Source organism: Oryctolagus cuniculus, chromosome 17 (genome assembly GCF_051225735.1).
Source record: "Oryctolagus cuniculus isolate XC-2025 breed Fujian yellow rabbit chromosome 17, ASM5122573v1, whole genome shotgun sequence".
NCBI classification, from domain to species: Eukaryota; Metazoa; Chordata; class Mammalia; order Lagomorpha; family Leporidae; genus Oryctolagus; species Oryctolagus cuniculus.
Window position 1 is genome coordinate 38,042,114 of NC_142883.1, and position 22,749 is coordinate 38,064,862.

A 22,749-nucleotide genomic window follows, 5' to 3' on the forward strand; every position below is an offset into this window, starting at 1 on the left:
AAGAGGAAGCTCTGCAGGTCCATAAGAGCACTCTCCAAGCTGGCATGAAAGAAGTGACTGGAAAGAACAAAAAGTCTCGAGGTTGCCTTTTGTCCTTCTTTTACCTTTCCTTTTATTTTTTTTTTAGATTTATTTATTTATTTGGTAGTCAGAGTTAGAGAGAGACAGATTTTTCCATCTGCTGGTTCACTTCCCAAAATGGCTGCAAGAGATGGGGTTGGGCCTGGCCAAAGCTAGGAGCCAGGTTCATCTGGGTCTCCCACGTGGATGGCAGGGGCCCAAGTACATGGGCCATTCTCCACTTCTTTCCCAGGCCATTAGAAGAGAGCTGAATTGGAAGTGGAGTAGCAGGGACATTCCTCCAGGATTCTTTCTCAGTGTTTAACAGCTTTGAAAGAGCTACAAAACCAGAAGTTCATTCTCAAAATCTGACCTTAGGGTCTAGCGTTGTGGCGCAGTGAATTAAGTTGTTATGCCTAATTTCATATTGGAGTGCTAGTTCAAGTCCTAGCTACTAGGATTCCAATCCAGCTCCCTACTAATGCACCTGGGAAGCAGCACATGGTGGCTCAAGTACTTGAGTACCTGTCACCCGTTGTACACACCCAGATGGAGTTTCTGGCTCCTGACTTCCACCAGGCTCAGCTCAAGTCATTATAGCCATTTGAAGAGTGAGCCTTGGCCAGCGCCGCGGCTCACTAGGCTAATCCTCCACCTTGCGGCGCCGGCACACCGGGTTCTAGTCCTGGTCGGGGCGCTGGATTCTGTCCCGGTTGCTCCTCTTCCAGACTAGCTCTCTGCTGTGGCCCGGGAGTGCAATGGAGGATGGCCCAAGTGCTTGGGCCCTGCACCTGCATGGGAGACCGGGAGAAGCACCTGGCTCCTGGCTTCGGATCAGCGCGGTGTGCCGGCCGCAGCGGCCATTGGAGGGTGAACCAACAGTAAAGGAAGACCTTTCTCTCGGTCTCTCTCTGTCCACTCTGCCTGTCAAAAAATAAAATAAAATAAAAAAGGAAAGAGTGAGCCAGTGAATAGAAAATCTCTCTGTCTCTCCCTCTTTCTCTGCCACTCTGCCTTTCAAATAAATATTTAAAAGCAAAACCTGACCTTACATTAAATTGTAGCAAACTCATGTACATCTCACTTTAGACCTCACTGAATGTTTAAAGTAATTGAGTTCTGTAAAGAACTAGCTAAGGAAAGGCCTAAACAAAGAGCTATAGTGACATCAGATTAAAGCGGGGCTGATGCTGTGGTGTAGTGGGTTAAAGCCTGGCCTGCAGTGTTGGCATTCCATATGGGCACCAGTTCAAGTCCCAGCTGTGCCTCTTCTGATCCAGCTCTCTGCTGTGGCCTGGGAAAACAGTAGAATATGGCCCAAGTCCTTGGGCCCCTGCACCCACGTGGGAGACCTGGAAGAGGCTCCTGGCTCCTGGCTCCTGGCTTCTGATCAGCTCAGCTCCAGCTGTCATGGCCATTTGAGGAATTAACCAGCAATGGAAGACCTCTCTTTCTCTAACCCTTTCAAATAAATAAAATAAATCTTTTTTTTTTTAAAGGATGAATTAGGATATACCAAGACCATTTACAGATGACCTAGTAATCTAATTGTTGTCACCAAATGATAAGACAGCTAGGCAGAGAATGACCAAAGAGCTGCGTCTTTAAGACAGTACACCTGGAATTTCAACAACCCCATGTTGTGTTGTTTGGTACATGTTACAACCTGCCCGCCCCTGATGTAGGTTCTCTAGAGCTGCTGAGTTCTTGCCACACAGCCATTATATCTGTAAGAGGCAAAGGAAGAGAGCCAAAGGGTGGAGAGAACTTACTATACAAGACTAACAGGTGGAAGAGACAGAGGTGAGTGGAACATTTCCAGAAGCTGAAAGAAGTCTGTTATGGGCTGAACTGTATCTCAAAATTGAACTGTTGAAGTCCTAACTCTCAGTATCTCAGGCTATGACTGTATTTGGAGATAGGTCTTTAAAAAAGTAATTAAATTAAAACGAGGACATTAGTATGGACCCTAATAAAATATGGCTGGTGTTCTTATGAGATTAGGACACAGACACACACAGAGGGAGTATCCTGTGAAGACCTAGTGAGAAAAGAGCAAACTACAAACCAGAGAGAAAAGCCTCAGAAGAAAGCAACTTGGTTAACACCTTGATCTTGGATTTCTGAGCTCCAGAACTGTGAGGAAATACATTTCTGTCCTGAGGCCATTAGTCTGTAGCACGACACTTTGGTATAGCGGCCCTAAAACACTAATACATCTCCCAAATATCAAGCGGCTTCCAGGTTTTTTGTCAAGGTTATTTAAAGTTATCACAGATTTATTCCTTTAAAAAATTTTTTTTATTTATTTTTCTTTGAAAAGCAAAAAGCACACGGGATAGAGAGAGAGAGAGAGAGAGAGAGAGAGAGAGAGAGAAAGCTCTTCCATCTGCTGTTTTACTCCCCAAATGCCCACAATAGCTGAAGCTGGGCCAGTCTGAAACTAGTCTGAAACTCAATCCAGTTTCCCACATGGGTGGCAGGGACCCAAGCACTTAAGCCATCATCTGCTGCCTCCCAGCTTGTGCATGAGTTGAAATCTGGATTGGAAGCAGAAGAGCCAGGACTTGAATGAGGCACTCTGATATAAGATATAGCCATCTCAAATGGGTCTTAATCTCTGTATCTTCCCCAGCCCTGCCATGCAGCACTGGCATCCCATATGGGCGAACATTCGAGTCCCGGCTGCTCCATTTCTGATCCAGCTCCCTGCTAATGCACCTGGAAAAGCAGCCAGAGGATGGCCCAAGTCCTTGGGCCCCTGTACCCACATGGGAGACCCAGAAGAAGCATCTGGCTCCTGGCTTTAGATCAGCTCAGCTCTGGCCGTTTCAGCCATTTGGGGAGTGAACCATCAGATGAAAGACCTCTCTCTCTTTCTCTGTCTCGACCTCTCTCTCTGTAACTCTCTCTTTCAAATAAATAAAAGAAGATGATCTGACCCTGTTTAAAAAAAAAAAAAAAAAAGAGTTGGTCTCTGAACCCTACTCTTGGGAAAACTGAGAAATCCCTGTCTTTAAGGTGATTACCATTTATTTGGGAAGACAAAAGTAGCATAATAAAACAGGGTCTACATGTCCCTCCTAAGATGACAGCCATGTGAATCTATAAGAGCCACGAGAGAGGACAGAAATTTCAAAAACGCATAAAGCCCAATATAGATAAACGGTACGGATGTCACTGTCCAGGCAGTGCCATCTGGTGTTTCACTGACAATCCTACTTTATATTAGGGTAACGTTTTTTATGAACTTTTTTTTTTTTTTTTTGACAGGCAGAGTTAGCAAGTGAGAAAGAAATAGAGAGAGAGACAGAGAGAAAGGTCTTCCTTCCATTGGTTCACCCCCTAAATGGCTGCTATGACTGGTGTGCTGCGCCGATCTGAAGCCAGGAGCCAGATGCTTCTCCTGGTCTCCCATGCAGGTGCAGGGCCCAAGGACTTGAGCCATCTTCCACTGCCTTCCTGGGCCACAACAGAGAGCTGGACTGGAAGAGGAGCAACCGGGACAGAATCCGGCGCCCTAACCAGGACTAGAACCTGGAGTACTGGCACCACAGGCGGAGGATTAGTCTAGTGAGCCGCGATGCCGGCCTTACGTTTTTCAAAATATGTTCCACCAACACCTGAAACTGAAATTCTGAGGTATTTATTAAAATGCAGATTCTGGGGCAGGCATTTGGCTTAGCAGTTGACAGCAGTAGTTCCTACCTTTGACCTGGCCCAGCCCGGGCCATTGTGGCCACCTGGGGAGTGAAACAGTAGATGGAGGACTTCTCTGTCTCTTCCTCCCCGCCTCTTTCTCTAACTCTACCTTTCAAATAAATGAATAAATCTGTATAAAAAAATCCAGATACTAGTTGGGACACATGAGTTCCATATCAGAGTTCCTGGGTTTGAGTCCCGGCTCTGCTCATGACTCTTCCTGCTAACACAGACTCTGGGGTGCAGTGGTGACAGACAGCTCAAGTGACTGGATCCCTGCCATCCACGTGGGAGATGGGGATTGAGCTCCCAGCCCCCAGCTTCAGCCTCTGGCCTGGAGCCACCGAAGGTGGTAGGGGAATGAACCAGTGGGTAGGAGCTTGCACTCTGTCTCTGCCTTTCAAATCAAAACATAAAAGAAAAAAAAGTTAAAAATGCAGATTCTCGGCTTTAATGCATAACTTTTTAAGCAGCAACGCTGGTACTTATTCTTCCTGAAGTCTGAAAACACTAGTTTTAGATTTGTCATTATTCCCTTCCTTGCTGCCAGAGTCTCTGTTAAACAACAGTGTCTCCTACACCTGTGCTTCCAGGACAGGAAAGTTATCAGGTCAGGCCTGAGTTCAACTAAGGAAGGAAAGAAAACAATGTTAACAGAAAATTGAATCGCAAAGCCCCTGTCCTGGTGGCTGTTTGATCATGGCCTCAATGTCCTTAAGTAGCAAGATCAGCGATCCATCTTTAGGACAAGGTAGGGGAAACAATAGGATGCTACTTCTCACTGACCTCCAGTACTTACCCTCGGATCTGGCTTCTAGCACTAGCCATGTTCATTCTTGTCCTGATACCTTTGCTTATGCAGGCAAACTTGTCCTTCCTGTTTTTCTGAATCTTTCTAGTACTTAAGTCACAACTTCGTCATTTCCAAGATGCCTCTAACATCTCTAGCTTCCACAGATTTCTCTCCCCCCTCCTGAGTTCGTGTTACAACCTGGTCACTAGCACAAGGTTCAGCAGTTACTTGGGCTATAGTTTTTATGTGCATATTGGTTTTAGCTCTTCAGATAAACTTCTAATAATTTTGCAGGCAAAGTCTTTTTATAGTTCCCTCTTTTATAGCTCTCAGAGTAGGGCTAGGTATAGATACTAGTAAATGCTTGACAACTTTTTTTTTAAATGCTTCATTTTTAAAAAGATTTATTTATTTATTTATTTTTGAAAGGTGGTTGCAGAGAGAGAGAGAGAGAGAGAAAGGGAGAGAGATCCTCCATCCACTGGTTCAGTCCTCAAATGACGACAACATCAGGGCTGGGCCAAGCCAAAGTCAGGAGCCAGGAACGCCACCTGGGTCTCCCACATGGATGGCAGAGGTCCAAGCACCTGAAGTATCTTCCGTTGCCTTCCCAGGTACATTAGCCGAGAGATGGATTGGCAGCAGCCAGGACTTAACGAGCAGCTTGCCCTGCTGCGCCACAACGCCTGCCCCCAGGTGCTTCATTACCTGGAATACAGATTATTAGCTCTGTATTTGAGATGCTGCCCTGCTCCTGAAGTCTGCGTACGTCTTTAGATTGCCTACTAGGAAGGCAAGGCCTCCAGTAGGATACTTAGCCCCTTGACAAGTGGGCAGAATTCACCCACTGCCCAGCGCTGGAAGATAAAATTAAAAAAAAAAAAAAAAAAAGACACAGATATCTTATCTGTACGCAATGTTCCTTCACTCTGGTCAGCCATCCTGGTTTGCCCAGAATTAAGAGCCTGAGGGAACTTCACACCATAAGGTCAGAGAATGTCCTCAGGGAGGCCACTTCATAAATCTGGTCCTGATGACGAAAGGTAGAATTGCACAGTGAAGGACAGTGTTTATACTGGAGACTTCTCACGATCTTTGCACATGGACACAGGGTTTTCATCTGGCATTTCAGCTGTGCCTCCCTCTGGATTATCCAATCTCCAACACTTCCAATCCCCAGCTACACTTTGGGCAGTCACCAAATCGTAGTTTCTTCCACCATGACTGATTTTATAGGTATATGTTTGTGTGTGTGTGTGTGTGTGTGTGTGTGTGTATATAATCCCTTTCTAAGGCCTATACAAGTACTAAATACCTGGAGAAAGTTTAAAGGACCCTTTTCTTTAAAGGCAGGAAAATGGACAAGATGATCTGTTTAAGGCTTGCAGTCTTGGATTCCAGCACGCATGTTGCTCAGTTTTACAACCTACCCTACTCTGTCTCCTCTGTGCTCTGTATTGTCAGAGCCTGGGCTCTTAAATCAGATAGACCTGGCTTCAAGTCCTGACTGTCATTAATTAGTTCTGTGTCCTTGAGCAAGTGACCTTGCTTCTGAGCCTCAGTTTTCTTGTCTGTAAACCGACCTTTTGGAAAGCAGCAGAAGATGGCCCAAGTGCTTGGGCCCCTGCACCCACATAGGAGACCTGGAAAAAGCTCCTGGCTCCTGGCTTCGGACATGTCCAGCTCTGGCTACTGCGGCCATATGGAGAGTGAACCAGCAGATGGAAGACCTCTCTCTCTCTTTCTCTCTGTCTCTGCCTCTGCCTCTGCCTATAACTTTGCCTCTCAAATAAATAAATAAATGAATAAATATTTTTAAAAACTTTCTTTTGGAACAGGTGTTTGATGCAGTGGTTAAGATGCTGCTTGGGATGCCTACATCCCCCATCAGAGTCCAGGTTCAAGTCCCAGCTCCATTTTCAATTCCAGCTCCCTGCTAATGTACACCCCTGGAAGCAGCAGATGATGCTCAAGTACTTGGGTCCCTGACACCCTGGTGAGTGACCCAGATTGAGCTCTGGGCTCCTGGAGAAGGCCTGAGCCAGCCTTGGCTGTTGAGAGTGAACCAGCAAACAGAAGATCTCTGTGTCCGTCTCTGTCTCTCTCTCTGTCTCTTTCTCTTTCCTCTCTCTCTCCTTCTCTCTGTCTCTCTCTGCATTTCAAATGAAAAGAAAATAAGAAAATAAAAAGTTTTAATAAAATACACTAAAACCACTTTGTAAGGTGTTATTTTGGATTAAATTATATAACCACAATGTAAAGCTTTTAGCACGGCATTTAGAATACAGTAAGTACACATTCCCCTTTTTCTCTATGTCCCTTATCCCCATTTCCTGCTATTATCGAATACAAGGGCAAAATGCCCAGTAGATACTCAGATGACTTGGGAATTACTGGGATAATAAATCCACTCCATCCCTCCACCTCCAGTATTTTCAGGGCAGTGGTGATCAGGGACAAAAGGATAATTTGAATCTTTTACCCTTACTTGGAGGAGCAAATGAGTGTGGTCTGAGCCTCTGAGGACCAGCCAAACGGTTGGCACTGTGAGAGAAAGGCTCTTTAATCCCTTTGGCAAGGATATGGAGCAATAGGAACTTTCATATACTACAAGTGGGAGTTTAAATGGGGACAACCCCTTAGAAAACAGGTTGGCATGAATTAGCACAGCTGAACATACCCTAAATAGCCTATCACCAACTTTTACTTATACCTTGAAGAAAACTTCAGTTGTGCACCAGGAAAATTGTTCATTACGGTCAAAATCTGAAGATAATACAAGTATCTCTCAGTTGTAGAATGGGTAAAGAAATTGTGGTACATCTGTAGAGTGGGCATTATAAAGCAATGGGAAAGAACAAATGATTGCTACGTGAAACATAACGGCTGAGTTTTATAAAAATACTATTGAGCACCAAAAAAGCCAGACACAAAAGAGCACACAATGTATGTTTCCTCCTACAAAAAATAGGCAACAACTCATTTGTGGTGGGAAGAACCTGGAGAGCAGTTAATCCTGACGATGAGCAGCAGCTGGAAGAGAGAGGAGGGGCATTTCTGGGTGCTGGTTACAAAAATCTATTATTATTATACAATATATATAAATGTAGATGTATTATACAATTTAAAAAAGGGCTACTTTAAAACCCAGAGTTGTTCAAAAACAGGTAAGATTAAGAAAAGTATTTTTGGCAATACATGATCAATAGTTCACTATTTTACAAAGCATGGGAAAAATAAAGATTGGAGGACAAAATGGGTATGATCAGAGAGATGGACATGCAAAAATCTGTTAAGGTACTGGTAGTGTTCGGTTCCTTAATTTGGGGTTATGCACTTACCTAACATTCCCCTTATCACACCACTGTTACTATTTAAACATATACAGGAGCTTGCATTGTGACGCAGCAGGTTAAGCTGCCACTTGTGACAACACTTTCCCATACTGGAGTATTGGTTTGAGTTTCAGCTACTCTGTTTCTGATGCAGCTTCCTGCTAATGCACCTGGGAAAGCAGTGGATGATGGCCCAAGTGCTTGGATCCTTGGGGAGGACCTAGATGGAGTTCCAGGCTCCTTCCTTTGGCCTGGTTGTTGCTACCATTTGGGGAGTAAACCAGCAGACAGAAGATCTCTTTTTCTCTCTCTCCCTCTGTCACCATGACTTTCAAATATATATATATATATTATAAATATGTATATTATACTCTTCTGTATATATACTCCACAATAAAAATTTGTAAATAAAACAAAACTAAAGAACAAAAAACATCTACCCTTCAAAGAAAGAACAGCACTGTGTGGAGGTATGATAGCAATTTGTGGGCTGGAAGAGTCCTCGGAAAGTATCCTGTCCAGCCACTCATTAGAGAAACTGAAACAGAGGCCCAGAGGAGGTAAGGGACTCGGTCAAAGCGACTCAGTCAGCTCTTGAGCCCAGTCTGAGCCTAGTAGGCAGGCCTCTTGGCTTCCTACCACGTGCTCCTCCTGCGGACGCACCCTGATTCATCCATTCCAGCCTAGGTTTCTATCTCTTCCAGAGGTCAAATCTCTAGCCTGTAGACATCATAAAACTCACTTACGTAATAGGTTTTTCCCTCCTAAATTTGATAGGGGTGTTTTTTTGGTGGAGAAAAGGAGACAAGAGGAGAGGTCCTTTCCTCCATTTCCATTTCCTCCATTTCACTTAGAAATTCAGCCTAATAGTAAAGAAACACTCTGGGGTTTCTCTCTGCACCACTAGATATTCTGACTCCTTCACGGCGGCTCCCCTGCTTCTTTGTACCCCACACTACGGCTCCAACACGCAGGCTGACTTTTGGGCCTCTGTGTCACCAAAGAAAAGGTGAGGGTCTGAGAGCTGGTAAAAGAAAACTCTTCCGCTTGATTTTGGGCCCAGCTCGAAGTCTCGTCTGAGCAAAGTGAGCTCTTCTGCCACCTCGTGGCCAAGGAAGAGAATACCTAGATTCCAGATGCATTCTTACCCCCACTGTCAGGGGGCAGCACAGTTACATGGCATCTGAAAACCAACTACGGAAAATCTCCAACAGAACACTGGGGAAAAGTGTCTGGTGGTGCAGGTATGAGAGATTCGTGTAGTCACGATAAGGAAACAGTAAACAAAAATCACAAAGCACAGGGGAGGCTTTAGGTTGCGCTAACCAATCAAGCAACCACAGTGGGGAGAAAGGAACAGGACCAGTAAATATTGGCTCTGGACCATTTAAGTCCAGAGACACTTATGTTCCCTAGTCACTGGTCTCATTTTTCCACGTTTGCAGCAAAACCTCTGGAAAATGTTATGTACACTTTTTGACTCCCAATTCCCTTTCAACCCACTCCTACTCCCCCCCCACCCCCGGGAACTGATGATACATAACTGCCAAGACCAGTGGATGTGGATATCTTCACTCATTATGTACAACCTCTCAGCATGTGATCAACCAGTCACTCTTTCCTTGAATTCCTATGACTTCCACACTCCTGGTTTTCTTAACTTAGAGGCTATTTCTTCAGGGAAGTTCTCCTCCTACTGCCCTAATGAAAGTAGCCATGGCCTATAACCCTTTGCTTCCTTGGCCTGTTACTTTCTTCCTAGTAACTATTACAAGCTTTAGGTACCTTTATGGATTTGCATACTGTTTATTATTGGCCGTTCTGCACCAATTTTTTTTTCTTTTTTTTTTTTTTTAAAGATTTGCTTTTATTTATTTGAAAGACAATTACAGAGAGAGGTAGAGATAAAGAGAGAGAGAGAGAGAGGTCTTTCTTCTGCTGGTTCACTCTCCAAATGGCTGCAAAGGCTGGAGTTGGGCTGATCTGACGTCAGGAACCAGGAGCTTCTTCTGGGTCTCCCACGTGTGTGCAGGGGCCCAAAAGTTTGGGCCATCTTCTACTGCTTTCCCAAGCCATAGCAGAGAGCTGGATCAGAAGAGGAGCAACCGGGACTAAGGACTGGCACCAATATGGAATGCCGGCGCCCCGAGCCGGGGCTTTAACCCGCTGCAACACAGTGCCGGCCCCCACTTAATCTTCAACCATGCTTACTGCCTGCTTCCCAATGTTGCATGAGGACATAGATTTTGTCCTCTGTTCTTTGTCTTGCTCACTGCTGGAACAGTGCCTGGTACATGGCAGGCCCTCAATGAATATTTGTTGAATGAAAGAATGAAAGGCGTGGAGCTGCATGCGCAGTGCTTCCTCTCTTCCCCATTTCAGGCAACACGTCGTCCTTTAGCTACATCTCTTCCTAGTATGCTTCCCTACCAAGACTTCCCTTGATGCTTGATTTAGCAGATTTCAATCTGATTTCAAGGATCAGGAAACAAAGTAGCATTTAAATTGTAATTTGACACAAATCTCACATGGTCCCTTAAGGAAAGTCCCTTGAGCTAAGTTCTCTTTATATTATTATCAATTTGTTTCAGACTCCAGAAATTTCTTGTGCACAGCTAAACCCAATGGAATGCATTTAAGGTAGGTACAAAGACTGCAAGAGGCTCTAGACTTAGGCAAAGATCTGAGTAGATCTTCGTTTCTTCTTTATGATCCACCTACCTAGGCCAACACAAAGACTATAGGGTATAAAACTGGACATGGAGCTGGTACTGTGGTGCAGCAGGTTAAAAACCCAGCTGGCAGCACCAGTATCCCATATGGGCACTGGTTCAAGTCCCGGCTGCTCCACCTCCAACCCAGCTCCCTGCTAATGTGCCTGGGAAAGCAGCAGAGGATGGTCCAAGTGCTTGGGCCCCTGCACCCACTTGGGAGACCCAGAAGAAGCTCCTGGCTCCTGGCTTCGGCCTGGCCCAGCCCAATTTAGGGCAATTAGGGGAGTGAACCAGTGGATGGAAGACTCTTCTCTGTCTCTTCCTCTCTCTGTAACTCTGCCTTTCAAATACATAACATAAATCTTTTTTTTTTTTTTTTGACAGGCAGAGTTAGACAGTGAGAGAGAGAGAGACAGAGAGAAAGGTCTTCCTTTTCCGTTGGTTCACCCCCTAAATGGCCACCACGGCTGGCATGCTGCAGCTGGCGCACTGCGCACGGCGCCGATCTGAAGCCAGGAGCCAGGTACTTATCCTGGTCTCCCATGCGGGTGCAGGGCCCAAGCACTTGGGCCATCCTCCACTGCCTTCCCGGGCCACAGCAGAGAGCTGGACTGGAAGAGGAGCAACCGGGACAGAATCCAGCGCCCCAACCGGGACTAGAACCTGGGGTGCCGGTGCCGCAGGTGGAGAATTAGCCAAGTGAGCTGCGGCACTGGCCCATAAAATAAATCTTAAAAAAAAAGAAAAAAGAAAAAACTAGATGCACTCTTCCCTGAAAGATACAATTTTGGTAAAACCTTCAACAACAATTTTCTGTCTAGGAAAACATTTCAGAACTCCAGCTGGCAACTCTCCTTCTGTGCTTAGCTCTTCCTCACAGCCTCAGAGCCCAAAGTCTTAGGGGTATTGTCAACCCGTCCTCATTTCACTATTCAGCAGTGCAAAAACACGCAAAATTCAATAGGTATGTTTGTGCTCATGAGCTTACGTGTACAACTTTGGATGAATTCTAGAGATAATTTTGTTGGGACTCTCAGTTTACATCTATTTCTGATACCCTCAGAAGTCAAGTAATTTCCCCACAGTGATACAGCTCGTGACAGGCCTGTACTAGAACCCAATTCTACCAGTTCTAGTCCAGTGCTCTCCGAAGTGTAACCCACTCAGGCCTACTTTCTAGCTCTATTCTAGAAATTACATTCATTAATGGGAATCTACACACCTTTTTATGTCTGTGTAAACCGATTTGCCTGTGCAAGTAAACGTGCATGCGAATGTCTACACGTCTATGTGTGAGTATTTGTAAAACCTGTCACCAGATGTTATGGTAGGAAAATCTCTAGATAATTACAGCTTTCGTCAACAGTGAAGTCAGGGAAAGACCTGAGTCATTAACACATACACTTGGCCTTTTCTCCAGCAAGTCTATTCTGGCATCTTCAGGAAACAAGGCAAAATAACCTGGATGGAACCAGACACTCCAGGATCATACTTGGGCAGCAGAAGCAACCAGAGCCAAGGTTATAAGGGGGTCCCGCCTGCTATCCAACGAATGCTGAAGCCTGTGTGCTCCAGCTCACAGCGATACCATCTTGGTCTTCAGCCTAATGACTATATCCTAGGATGCCAACAAGATAGGTAAATGCTTCTCTAGCCTAATATCCTGGAAAATCAAAAGAAAAGCTTGGAAAGTGTTTGGGGTCCCTTCTATCAGACAGAGCTGTCGCTGAGATTCAGCAAGCAATACTTCACAGATGGCAGCCCATGAATCCTCCTGACTTAAGCAACCCAGAAAGACAGCTGGCCGTTTCATGAGGAGATGTCTTTAGGGAATATGACACCATTCTTCTGCCTTGTTCACGTAACTGACATTGAAATTCCCTTCACTATTAGATGGCTTTCTTTACTTGAGACGCTATCCTCACCTAGCACTCCCATAGTCATGATCTCTCATAAGATACTGCCTTTGTACAGCTAGATGGGGACAATCGTGGGTAGGGAGACCTGAGGGGAAGGGTAATACGGGATGGGATGGCACCGCCTGCTCACCTTTGGTAATTGTTTTATCTTAAACACGGGTTTTCAGAGTTTCCTGAACATTTAACATCTAAAATTAGCTAATCAGATCTAAAGACAGATAGCATAAGGTATAGCAGTAACAAATTAAGAAAAATCTCTTGGGGCCAGCGCTGTGGCACAGCGGGTTAAAGCCCTGGCCTGGAGCATCAGCATTCCATATGGGCACCAGTTTGAGTCCTGATGGCTCCTCTTCTAATCCAGCTCTCTGCTGTGGCCTGGAAAGGCAGTGGAAGATGGCCCAGGTCCTTGGGTCCCTACACCCACGTGAGAGACCTGGAAGAAGCTCCTGGCTTCGGATCAGCGCAGCTCTAGCCATTGTGGCCATCTGGGGAGTGAACCAGTGGATGGTAGACCACTCTCTCTGTCTCTACCTCTCTCTGTCACTCTTTCAAATAAATAAAATAAATAGAAAAAATCCCACATCCTGTGAGTCATGTACTAAAAAGCTATGACCTACAGTTCTGTGAAAATCTATAGAAATACCTTGTCCAAGATTACATTTAATAAACTTTCAGGGTCAGGTGTTGTGGCACAAAGAGTTACCCTGCCACTTGGGATACCGGCATCCCATGCCAGAGCACCAACTGGAGTCCCAAGTACTCCCTGCTTCCAATCCAGCTTCCTACTAATATGCCTGGGAGGCAGTGGATGATGGCCCAACCAGGGATGGAGTTCCAGGCTCCTGGCTTCAGCCTGGCCCAGCCCAGCCATCATGGCCATTTGGGGAATCAGTGGATAGATCTCTCTCTCTCTTTCCTCTTTCTCTGTAACTCTGCTTTTCAAATAAATTAATTAATTAAAGAAAAAAAAAATGGGGCCAGTGCTGTGGTGTAGCAGGTAAAGCCACCGCCTGCAGTGCTTGCATCCCATATAGGTGCTGGTTCAAGTCATGGCCGCTCCAATTCCAATCCAGCTCTCTGCTATGGCCTGCGGAAGCAGTAGAAGATGGCCCAAGTCCTTGAGCCTCTGCACCCATGTGGGAGACCCAGAAGAAGCTCTTGGCTCCTGGCTTCAGCTTGGCACAGTTCCAGCCATTGTGGCCAACTAGGGAGTGAACCAGCAGATGGAAGACCTCTCACTCTCTCTCTCTGCCTCTCTTTCTCTTTCCTTATAATGCTGACTTTCAAATAAATAAATAAATCTTTAAAAAAAAAAAAAAAAAAGAAAAAAGGTACCTTGTCTCCTGCCTCCCTAGCCCAAACCTCAAATATACCATTTTAAAGATTTGCATTCTCCCCCCTGTAGAGGCTTTCTGGAAGCCAATTTTTAATTTAACTCTTATTCCTCGAGGCATGCCTCTAATAGACCAAACAGATGGGGGTGAAGAAAGGGAAGCGGGCAGCACCTAACCCTCTCCACATTCATGAAAACAGTCCGACCATTTCTTGGTACTGAGTTTACTGTAAGTACCCATCTTCGCGGGACTCACAGCAGGGAGTCAGAATAGCAGTGCTTGTGTTTTTAGTGCCATATACACACAAGGAGGAAGAAGTGAACTAACAGAGTTTAACAGGAGCCATGAGTGGAGGTGGGTTAGCTGAGGACCATTCAAATTAAAATCCAGTTTCCTTTTTCTGTCAGGCTCTTCTTCCAGAATCTCACAGAGAAGCCCAAAGGGCTACACTCATGTAAAATCGGGCTAGGGCTACCCTGAAGTGCCTTGGTTCTGGGAGCAAAGTGAATGTCAATTTTGTACATTCAGAGAGAAGGTCAAAGGTCAAGTACACCCTGGGGAATCTGAGGGGCACTGCTGCTCCCTGCAGAAAGAGCTCTGCCTACCCAAGCTTTCACCTCACCCCCACATCCAAGTTTCAGACTGGTTCCCTTCTTCTTCTTCTTCTTATTTTTTTTTTTTTTTAAGATTTTATTTATTTGTTCAACAGGTAGAGTTACAGACAGTGAGAGAGAGACAGAGAGAAAGGTCTTCCTTCCGTTGGTTCACCCCCGAAATGGCTGCTACGGCCGGTGCTGTGCCGATCCGAAGCCAGGAGCCAGGTGCTTCCTCCTGGTCTCCCAAGTGGGTGCAGGGCCCAAGCACTTGGGCCATCCTCCACTGCCCTCCAGGGCCACAGCAGAGAGCTGGACTGGAAGAGGAGCAACCGGGACTAGGACCGGCGCCCATATGGGATGCGGGCGCTGCAGGCAGAGGATTAACCAAATGAGCCATGGCACTGGCCCCTCAGATTGGCTCCCTTCTAACAGGCAAACGGGAGACTGGAAAAGGAGATGGAAGTAGGCACTAACTTTTTTTTTTTTTTTTAAACTTTATTGATCTATTTCAAAGGCAGAGAGGAAGAGGCAGAGAGAGAGAGAATTCTGCCATCTGCTGGTTCACTCCCCAGTTGGCCGCAAAGACAAGGGCTGGGCCAGTCCAAAGCCAGGAACCAGGAGCTATTGGGTCTCCCATGTGGGTGCAGGAGCCCCAACACTTGAGCCATTGTCCATTGCCTTCCCAAGTGCAATAGCAGGGAGCTGGATCCAGAAGTGGAGTAGCTGGAACTTGAACTGATGCCCATATGGGATGCCAGCACTGCAGGTGGGCCTAGGCGCTAACTTTCAGTTGGCATCTTTAAGTCAGTGGGAGCTTACTACTAGATAATGTCCTCTCTGAGAATCTTTTAGTCCCTCAATCCCTTTTCTACTTGATATCCTGTCATTTTCATATGATCTCCATTTCTGAAGGGTCTTTTTTGACAATTTTTAAAATGTTTAGTCTGAATGTACACAATAAAATATGCAAACATCATGCACTTACAGTAAAAAATGAGTCTCCTTCCTACTCCTCTCTCTCATTCCTGTCTTCTATCCCTGAGGCAATCATCATTACCACCTTACTGTCCTTTCTACCTGAAATACTCTAAGCATGTATGGCTGTACATATTTTAAAAACATAAATGGTAGTATACACATGTTTTGTATGTAACAATATATCTAAAGGTTGTTCCATATGGATATCTTATATATATATATGTATATAAAATATTTATATACACACACACAGTTGCCTCCTTCTTAACTGCAGGACATTATCCTGTGGTACAGCAGTACTATAATTTATGTTACTAGTTCTCCATTGATGGACATTTTGGTTGTTTCCACTCTTTTGAAAATATAAACAGGGGCCAGCATTGTGGTATAGTGGGTTAAGCTGCCATCTGCAGCGCTGGCATCCCATAGGCATGCCAGTTCAAAACCTGACTGTTCCATTTCTAATCCAGCTCCCTGCTGATGTGCCTGGGCGGAGGAGTGAAAGACATCCCATGTGCTTGGGCCCGTGGCTCCTGGCTTCAGCCTGGCCCCACTCCAGCCCTTATGGTCATTTGAGGAGCCAGCAGATGGAAGGTCATGGAAGGTGTCTCTCTCTCTCTCTCTCTCTCTCTCTCTCTCTAACTGTCTCTGCCTCTGCCTCTGCCTCTCCTTCTCTGCAACTCTTTCAAATAAATAAAAAAAATTTTTTTTAAAGTAAACATAAACAATGCTGTAAGCCATGACCTGACGCTTATATATTCTTCTTATATATCTGAAGTTTGTCAGTAAGATACATTCCAAGAAGCAGGATTGCTGCATCAAAGGTGTGAAAGACATTAAATCACCCTGCTGCAAGCTGGGTCTGTTCTGCATTCCCACCTCTGCGGCGTGAGAGTGCCTGCTCACCCCGCTGCCAGACTGCTGCTGCCCTCCTTCCTCTTCCCTTCCACCCACTCTCCTCATCAAGTTGCTTCTGGTCGGTCGACTGGCATGAGCAGGTCCCCCTTTACATGCAGGCAGTCCTCCAGGTGTTCCTGCTACACTACTGGAAAGTAAAATAAAACTTCACACATTTACAGAAACAAGGGGCTCACAAGCAGAATAGAGGAAGGAAAAAAAAAAAACTAGCCGGATTAAGGAAAGTAAGTGATAAAGTTCTCAGGATGTGGCACAGGTAAATTACATATCCTCATATGGCCTGGATGTTTCACTCACTTTATTACTATTTTATTACTATATTTCCTAAAATTTCACCAGTAATAATTTGTGTGAAAAATAAAAACAAAAACCTCAAAAGCCTCTGCCGGAGTATTGGGCTTTCAGCCACTCAACATTAATGCAAATGAACTCAATCAGATTGCTTTCCTCTTAACACGGGACGCCCTGCTACAGTGAGTGGCAGTGGTGACAGGAAATAGCGGCCCTAAGTCATTTTGGAGTCTGAAGCACTCTGGGTGAGGTGAACATAGTGCTATGAGTTCTGGACTGGGAGCATCTAAGGACAAGGAAAACTGGGAGGCTAACGGGGAAGAGAAATGCTGAAGATCAACCCAATCTAATTCAAAATGTTTTTTCAGCTAGCCTCCCAAGGAAGGCGGAAAAGGGAAGAAATTCTTCCTCCTTCCTTCGTGACAGCTCTGGAACTTAAGCAAGCCAGCATCCTGTACTATTTGAGCCATGCAAAGAAATGAAGTGGATGTCTCTGAGTTTGGGGCCCTGACCATTATTCACCCTGTGTGTCTATGAAGCCACAGTGATGACTTCCACATAACCAACGTTTAAATGGAATTTCCTAAGTTTGAAACTGCCTATTGAGTATTGGGATGCACTAGACCACAAATAGGGAGAAATAAAAATCAGGTAAATGGTCAAACCTGCGAAGTCATAAAAGAGATGCCCTCTGAAGTTACCACACTGTGGGTGAGATCAGTCTGCACAGGACAATTTCCTGAAAATACTCAGAAGACAGTTCCTGAAAATGTCCTGAGTTTGAAATAGGAATTTGAAAGTGCAAATCTAAGAATCAGTGATCGTCAGAAGATGTGGACTACATGGAGAAGCAGAAAGGTAAGATGAAGATTTTATGGAATCTGGCAGAGAAAAGACTGTGTCATAAATATTCCGAGATATTCTTCTGGTGGAGAAAAGTGACTCACAGGTTTTATCAGTCCTTCTCTCTGCTCCTGTGTCAGTGCAGGGCCCTGGGTGGGATCTAACTGCTATCTCCATCCTTGTTTCCTGTTGATGCTCTTCTGTCTCCACGACCTTGACCTATGGTCAGCCAGGTCGACAGAGCCATAATCAGTTTGGCGCCAGCTGGGTAGAGTGAGAGTCTCCAGAAGTGAAATTGAAGGTGGGACAACATTTTCTCCCACAAGTATCCATCCTCTCGTTTCTCTCTTGGTTTCTAGCTTTTCCACCAGGGATATCCCAGTGTAAGGTCTGCTCAGTGCTGGGGGCTTCCCCACCTCTAGCACCTCCACAGCTCCTGAGAATGAAGAGAAAACTACAAGTACTGGTCATTTTCCTGGCCCTGTGAAACGAGGTACACATAGGCTGGGGTAAACAAGAACAGAAAAACTAAACAAAACAAAATCCCAAAATATGTTTAGTCTCAACATTAGACTGGGTTTCCTAGAATCTTCCTTAAGTTTGAGCAGTCAGAGTTTCCATTAGAGAATCCTTCCATTCTTACCAGGGGAAAAAAAGAGAAGTTATAAGGTCCCATCAAGGACCATTCTCCACATAAGTTAGCTCACCCTGTAGCTTTCGGGACAGAGTAAATCAGATATATGTGGTAAATAATTCGAGTAGATGAATGTATAGATGGACAATAATTAAAAAACCAAGCAATTGGCCGGCGCCGCGGCTCACTAGGCTAATCCTCCGCCTAGCGGCGCCGGCACACCGGGTTCTAGTCCCGGTCAGGGCGCCGGATTCTGTCCCGGTTGCCCCTCTTCCAGGCCAGCTCTCTGCTGTGGCCAGGGAGTGCCCTGCACCCCATGGGAAACCATGAAAAGCACCTGGCTCCTGGCTCCTGCCATCGGATCAGCGCGGTGTGCTGGCCGCAGCGCGCCGACCGCGGCGGCCATTGGAGGGTGAACCAACGGCAAAGGAAGACCTTTCTCTCTGTCTCTCTCTCTCACTGTCCACTCTGCCTGTCAAAAACAAAAACAAAAACAAAAAAAAAAAAACAAACAAGCAATTATGATAGTGATGACACTGACCAAGTGCACGCTTTCATTTCACTTTCACTGTTTTTAGAAATAATCCCTAAATTGACAAGGACTCAAATCCTGTAAGATTCCAATTTGGGTTACTCTTACATCTGCTGGTTCATTCTCCAAATGGCCACAATGGCCAGGGCTGTGCCAGGCCAAATCCATGAGCTTCTTTCATTATTATTATTATTATTATTATTATTATTTGACAGGCAGAGTTAGACAGTGAGAGAGAGAGAAAGAGAGAAAGGTCTTCCTTTTCTGTTGGTTCACCCCCATAATGGCCGCCACGGCCGGTGCGCTGCGCCGATCCAAAGCCAGGTGCCAGGTGCTTCCTCCTGGTCTCCCATGCGGGTGCGGGGCCCAAGCACTTGGGCCATCCTCCACTGCCTTCCCGGGCCACAGCAGAGAGCTGGACTGGAAGAGGAGCAACCGGGACAGAATCCGGTGCCCCAACCGGGACTAGAACCTGGGGTGCCGACACCGCAGGCAGAGGATTAGCCAAGTGAGCCGCGGCGCCAGCCAATGAGCTTCTTATAAGTCTCCTGTGTGGGTACAGGGGCCCAAGGACTTGGGCCATCCTCCGTTGTTTTCCCATGCACATTAGCAGGGAGTTAGATGCCAAGTGGAACAGCCAGCACTCGAACTGGTATCCATATGGGATGCTGGCACTGCAAGCCATGGCTTATCCCGCTACACCACAGTGCCTCACCCTGGAAAGGTGATTTTATAATCCCATAGGATGTGTCAGAGCAAAATGATAGAGACCCAAGAGGGCTGATAATAAGAGATGTTTAGAACTCCTTGTGCATACAAGCCTTTTCTTCCCTAAGAACACAGCAAGAATCCACCCTCTAGGATGATGGAAAATCCCAAATCCCAGAGAAAACTCATTGAGAAGAACTCAAGAGGTTGGAGCAGAGTCCATGATGTCCACCTCCTGACTCTGGGTCTGAGCTGGACATGAAGCCTCCGCCTCCGAGTCAGGCTGAGCCTCTACTGGTCTTGAGAACCAGGAGAACTTCAGGTCAGAGAGTCAGCCTCTTCTTCCTTATCTCAAATCCTCTTTTCTCCCTCTCCCACTGCTCGCTTTCACTCTCTCTCTCTTTTACACACAGATGAAAATCTAAAGAGGAAGAAGAAATGGAGTACTGTGGTCAAATGTTTGATTGCTGTCACCCTGTTGCCCAGTGGAGTCATTATCATAATATTTGTCATGTTTGAAGTCCCAGTTCCTGTAAGTTGGCTGATGTTTTGGGTTTTAAAAGGTTTCCTTCTGTTCCTGAGGCAGCTTGGCATAAAGAAGAAAGGCACCAGTTTTGGAGTGTGGACAGATCTGCCACTTACATTCACTGGCTCAGTGGTTTGGGGAAGCTTTCCTAACTTCAGAAACCTCAGCTGCCTCATCTGTAAAATGTGACTTAGCCTGTTTGCCTTTCACATGGTTATAAAGGTCAGTTGAGAAAGGTGCCTGGCACACAGGAGGGGCTTGGTAAATGCGAGGTGTTTTCCTCAGTTGTACATATTACAAAGGAAGGACAGTCCCAATATTTTCTTCAAAAGACACAATTTCCTGGAGCCAGTGCTGTGGTATAGTGGGCAAAGCTGCCGCCTGCCGTGCCGGCATCCCATATAGGTGCCAGTTCAAGACTGGGCTGCTCCACTTCCAATCCAGTTCTCCGCTATGTCGTAGGAAAGCAGAAGATGGTCCAAGCCCTTGGGCTCCTGCACCCACGTGGGAGACCTGGAGGAGGCTCCTGGATCCTGGCTTTGAATCGGCTCAGCTCCGGCTGTTGCGGCCATCTGGGGAGCGAACTGGCAGATAGAAGATCTCTCTCTCTCTCTCTCTCTGCCTCTGCCTCTGCCTCTCTGTAACTCTGACTTTCAGATAAATAAATAAATCTTAAAAAAAGACAATTTCTTTTTTTTTTTTTTTATAATTTTTTTTTTTTTTTAATTTTTGACAGGCAGAGTGGACAGTGAGAGAGAGACAGAGAGAGAAAGGTCTTCCTTTGCCGTTGGTTCACCCTCCAATGGCCGCCGCTGCAGCCGGCGCACCGCGCTGATCCGATGGCAGGAGCCAGGATCCAGGTGCTTTTCCTGGTCTCCCATGGGGTGCAGGGCCCAAGCACCTGGGCCATCCTCCACTGCACTCCCTGGCCATAGCAGAGAGCTGGCCTGGAAGAGGGGCAACCGGGACAGAATCCGGCGCCCCGACCGGGACTAGAACCCGGTGTGCCGGCGCCGCAAGGTGGAGGATTAGCCTATTGAGCCACGGCGCCGGCCAAGACAATTTCTTTTAAATGGCCTAACATGAGGTTTGGAAGATCATCAAATGTTTCCCAGCCACTTAAACTAAATGCCAGTCATTTTCTGCCTTCAGAGACAACGCTGAAGAGCCAGAAGGCTGTACCTATGCCAGCAGTTGTGGAGAAGGCAAGAGAAGAGAGACCTGCCACCTGGAACAGCAGAATCCCAGCAGAACTCTCAGCCTCAGAAGGGAAGTGTTCTCTGTATGTCTACGTCCTTTGCTTAGGGAAAACGGAGAGAGGGGCGAGCAGTGTGGCACAGCGACTTAAAGCCCCAGCCTGCAGTGCCAGCATCCCATATGGGCGCTGGTTTGAACCCCAGCTGCTCTACTTCTGGTCCAGCTCCATGCTAATGTACTTGGGAAAGCAGGTGAGGATGGCCCAAGTGCTGGGGTCCCCGCACCTCTGTGGGAGACCTGGAAGCTCCTGGCTCCTGGCTTCAGATCAACTCAGCTCCAGTCACTGTGGCCATTTGTTGGGGAGTGAACTAGTGAATGGAAGATCTCTGTCTCTCTCTCTCTCTCTCTGTCTACTTCTAACTCTTTCAAATAAATAAAACAAATCTTTTTTTTTTTAAAAAAAGAAAACAAGTGAGAAAGGAAATAGATAGGTATGTGTACTAGTGTTTTCCTAACATCCGTCCAGCTATAACACAATAGATGCTAATTGAAAATACATATTTTTGGGCCACAGACACACTGAATCAGAATGTCTAGATTAGGGTTGGAAGTCTTATTTTTTTAATTCTTAACAAGTTCCCTAAGTAAAGGTGGATTTACTGTGAAATTAATGCAGCTTAAGGTTCAGGGCCCATGTGCCCTCTCTATGGTCTTATATCTAATTTTATATATTTAAAATTTGTATTCTGTTTTGAAAAGAAGGCTCCACCCAAACTGTAAGAGCTTCAGAACTCAGAGCATCTGTACCCATCCCTGTATCTGGGCAATTCTTATATACAACAAAGTTTAGAAACCATTGCACTTGAACACAGGTTGAAGACTTAGCAAAGCAGTTTCCTTCTTCCCTGATTTTAGGCTTCCTATCAATATTACAAACCAGTAGTGCTCCTTGCTCTCTGGAGCAGACACTATACCACTGGCTCAGCATGGTTGCTTTCAATCCAATTTCTCCAAAAGGAGTGGACTCAGGTTTTTAATACTAAAAATTGGTGGGCACTTTTCTTAAGACATCTACATTACTCACTAAGGCAGAAATGAGATTCCCAGTACTTCTAAAATCAAGCAGAGTCCACTTTTGTAGAATGATAGCATTCAGACTCGGTCTCAAGGATTATCCAGTACAGGATGGTACTCATACTCTGCAGCTCTTTAATTCTATTTTTTTTATTGCAACTGTATTTTCCTCTGTGGACTTTTATTTTTTTATTTTTTAAAACTTTTTAAAGATTTATTCATTTACTTGAAAGTCAGAGTTACACACAGAGAGGAGAGGCAGAGACAGAGAGAGGTCTTCCATCCACTGGTCCACTCCCCAGAAGGCTGCTATGGCTGGAGCTGCGCCAATCCAAAGCCAGGAGCCAGGTCTCCCATGCAGGCACAGGGGCCCAAGGACTTGGGCCATCTTGTACCGCTTTCCCAGGGCATAGCAGAGAACTGGATTGGAAGTAGAACAGCCAGGATTCCAGCTGGTGCCCATATGGGATGCCAGCACTGCAGGCAGTGGCTTTACCCACTATGCCACAGTGCCAGCCTCCATCTATGGACTTTTTAAAAAAAGATTTTTTTTAAAAGATTTATTTTATTTATTTGACAGGCAGAGTTACAGAGA

The 22,749-nt window shown here is 45.8% G+C and overlaps 2 protein-coding genes across 6 annotated transcripts in view; one reads left to right on the forward strand and one right to left on the reverse strand.

The window, feature by feature from the left end:
• ACACA (acetyl-CoA carboxylase alpha) overlaps positions 1 to 22,749 on the reverse strand; it is a 318,142-nt gene that overhangs the window by 268,609 nt on the left and 26,784 nt on the right. The gene's annotated exons all lie outside the window — the stretch shown is intronic.
• On the forward strand, positions 8,363 to 21,291 carry C17H17orf78 (chromosome 17 C17orf78 homolog). The gene is given in 7 exon segments (XM_089318000.1): positions 8,363 to 8,450; positions 9,051 to 9,169; positions 14,265 to 14,511; positions 17,837 to 17,872; positions 17,875 to 17,976; positions 19,771 to 19,889; positions 21,036 to 21,291. Coding segments are annotated over 7 exon segments (864 nt in total). The 3' UTR covers positions 21,189 to 21,291.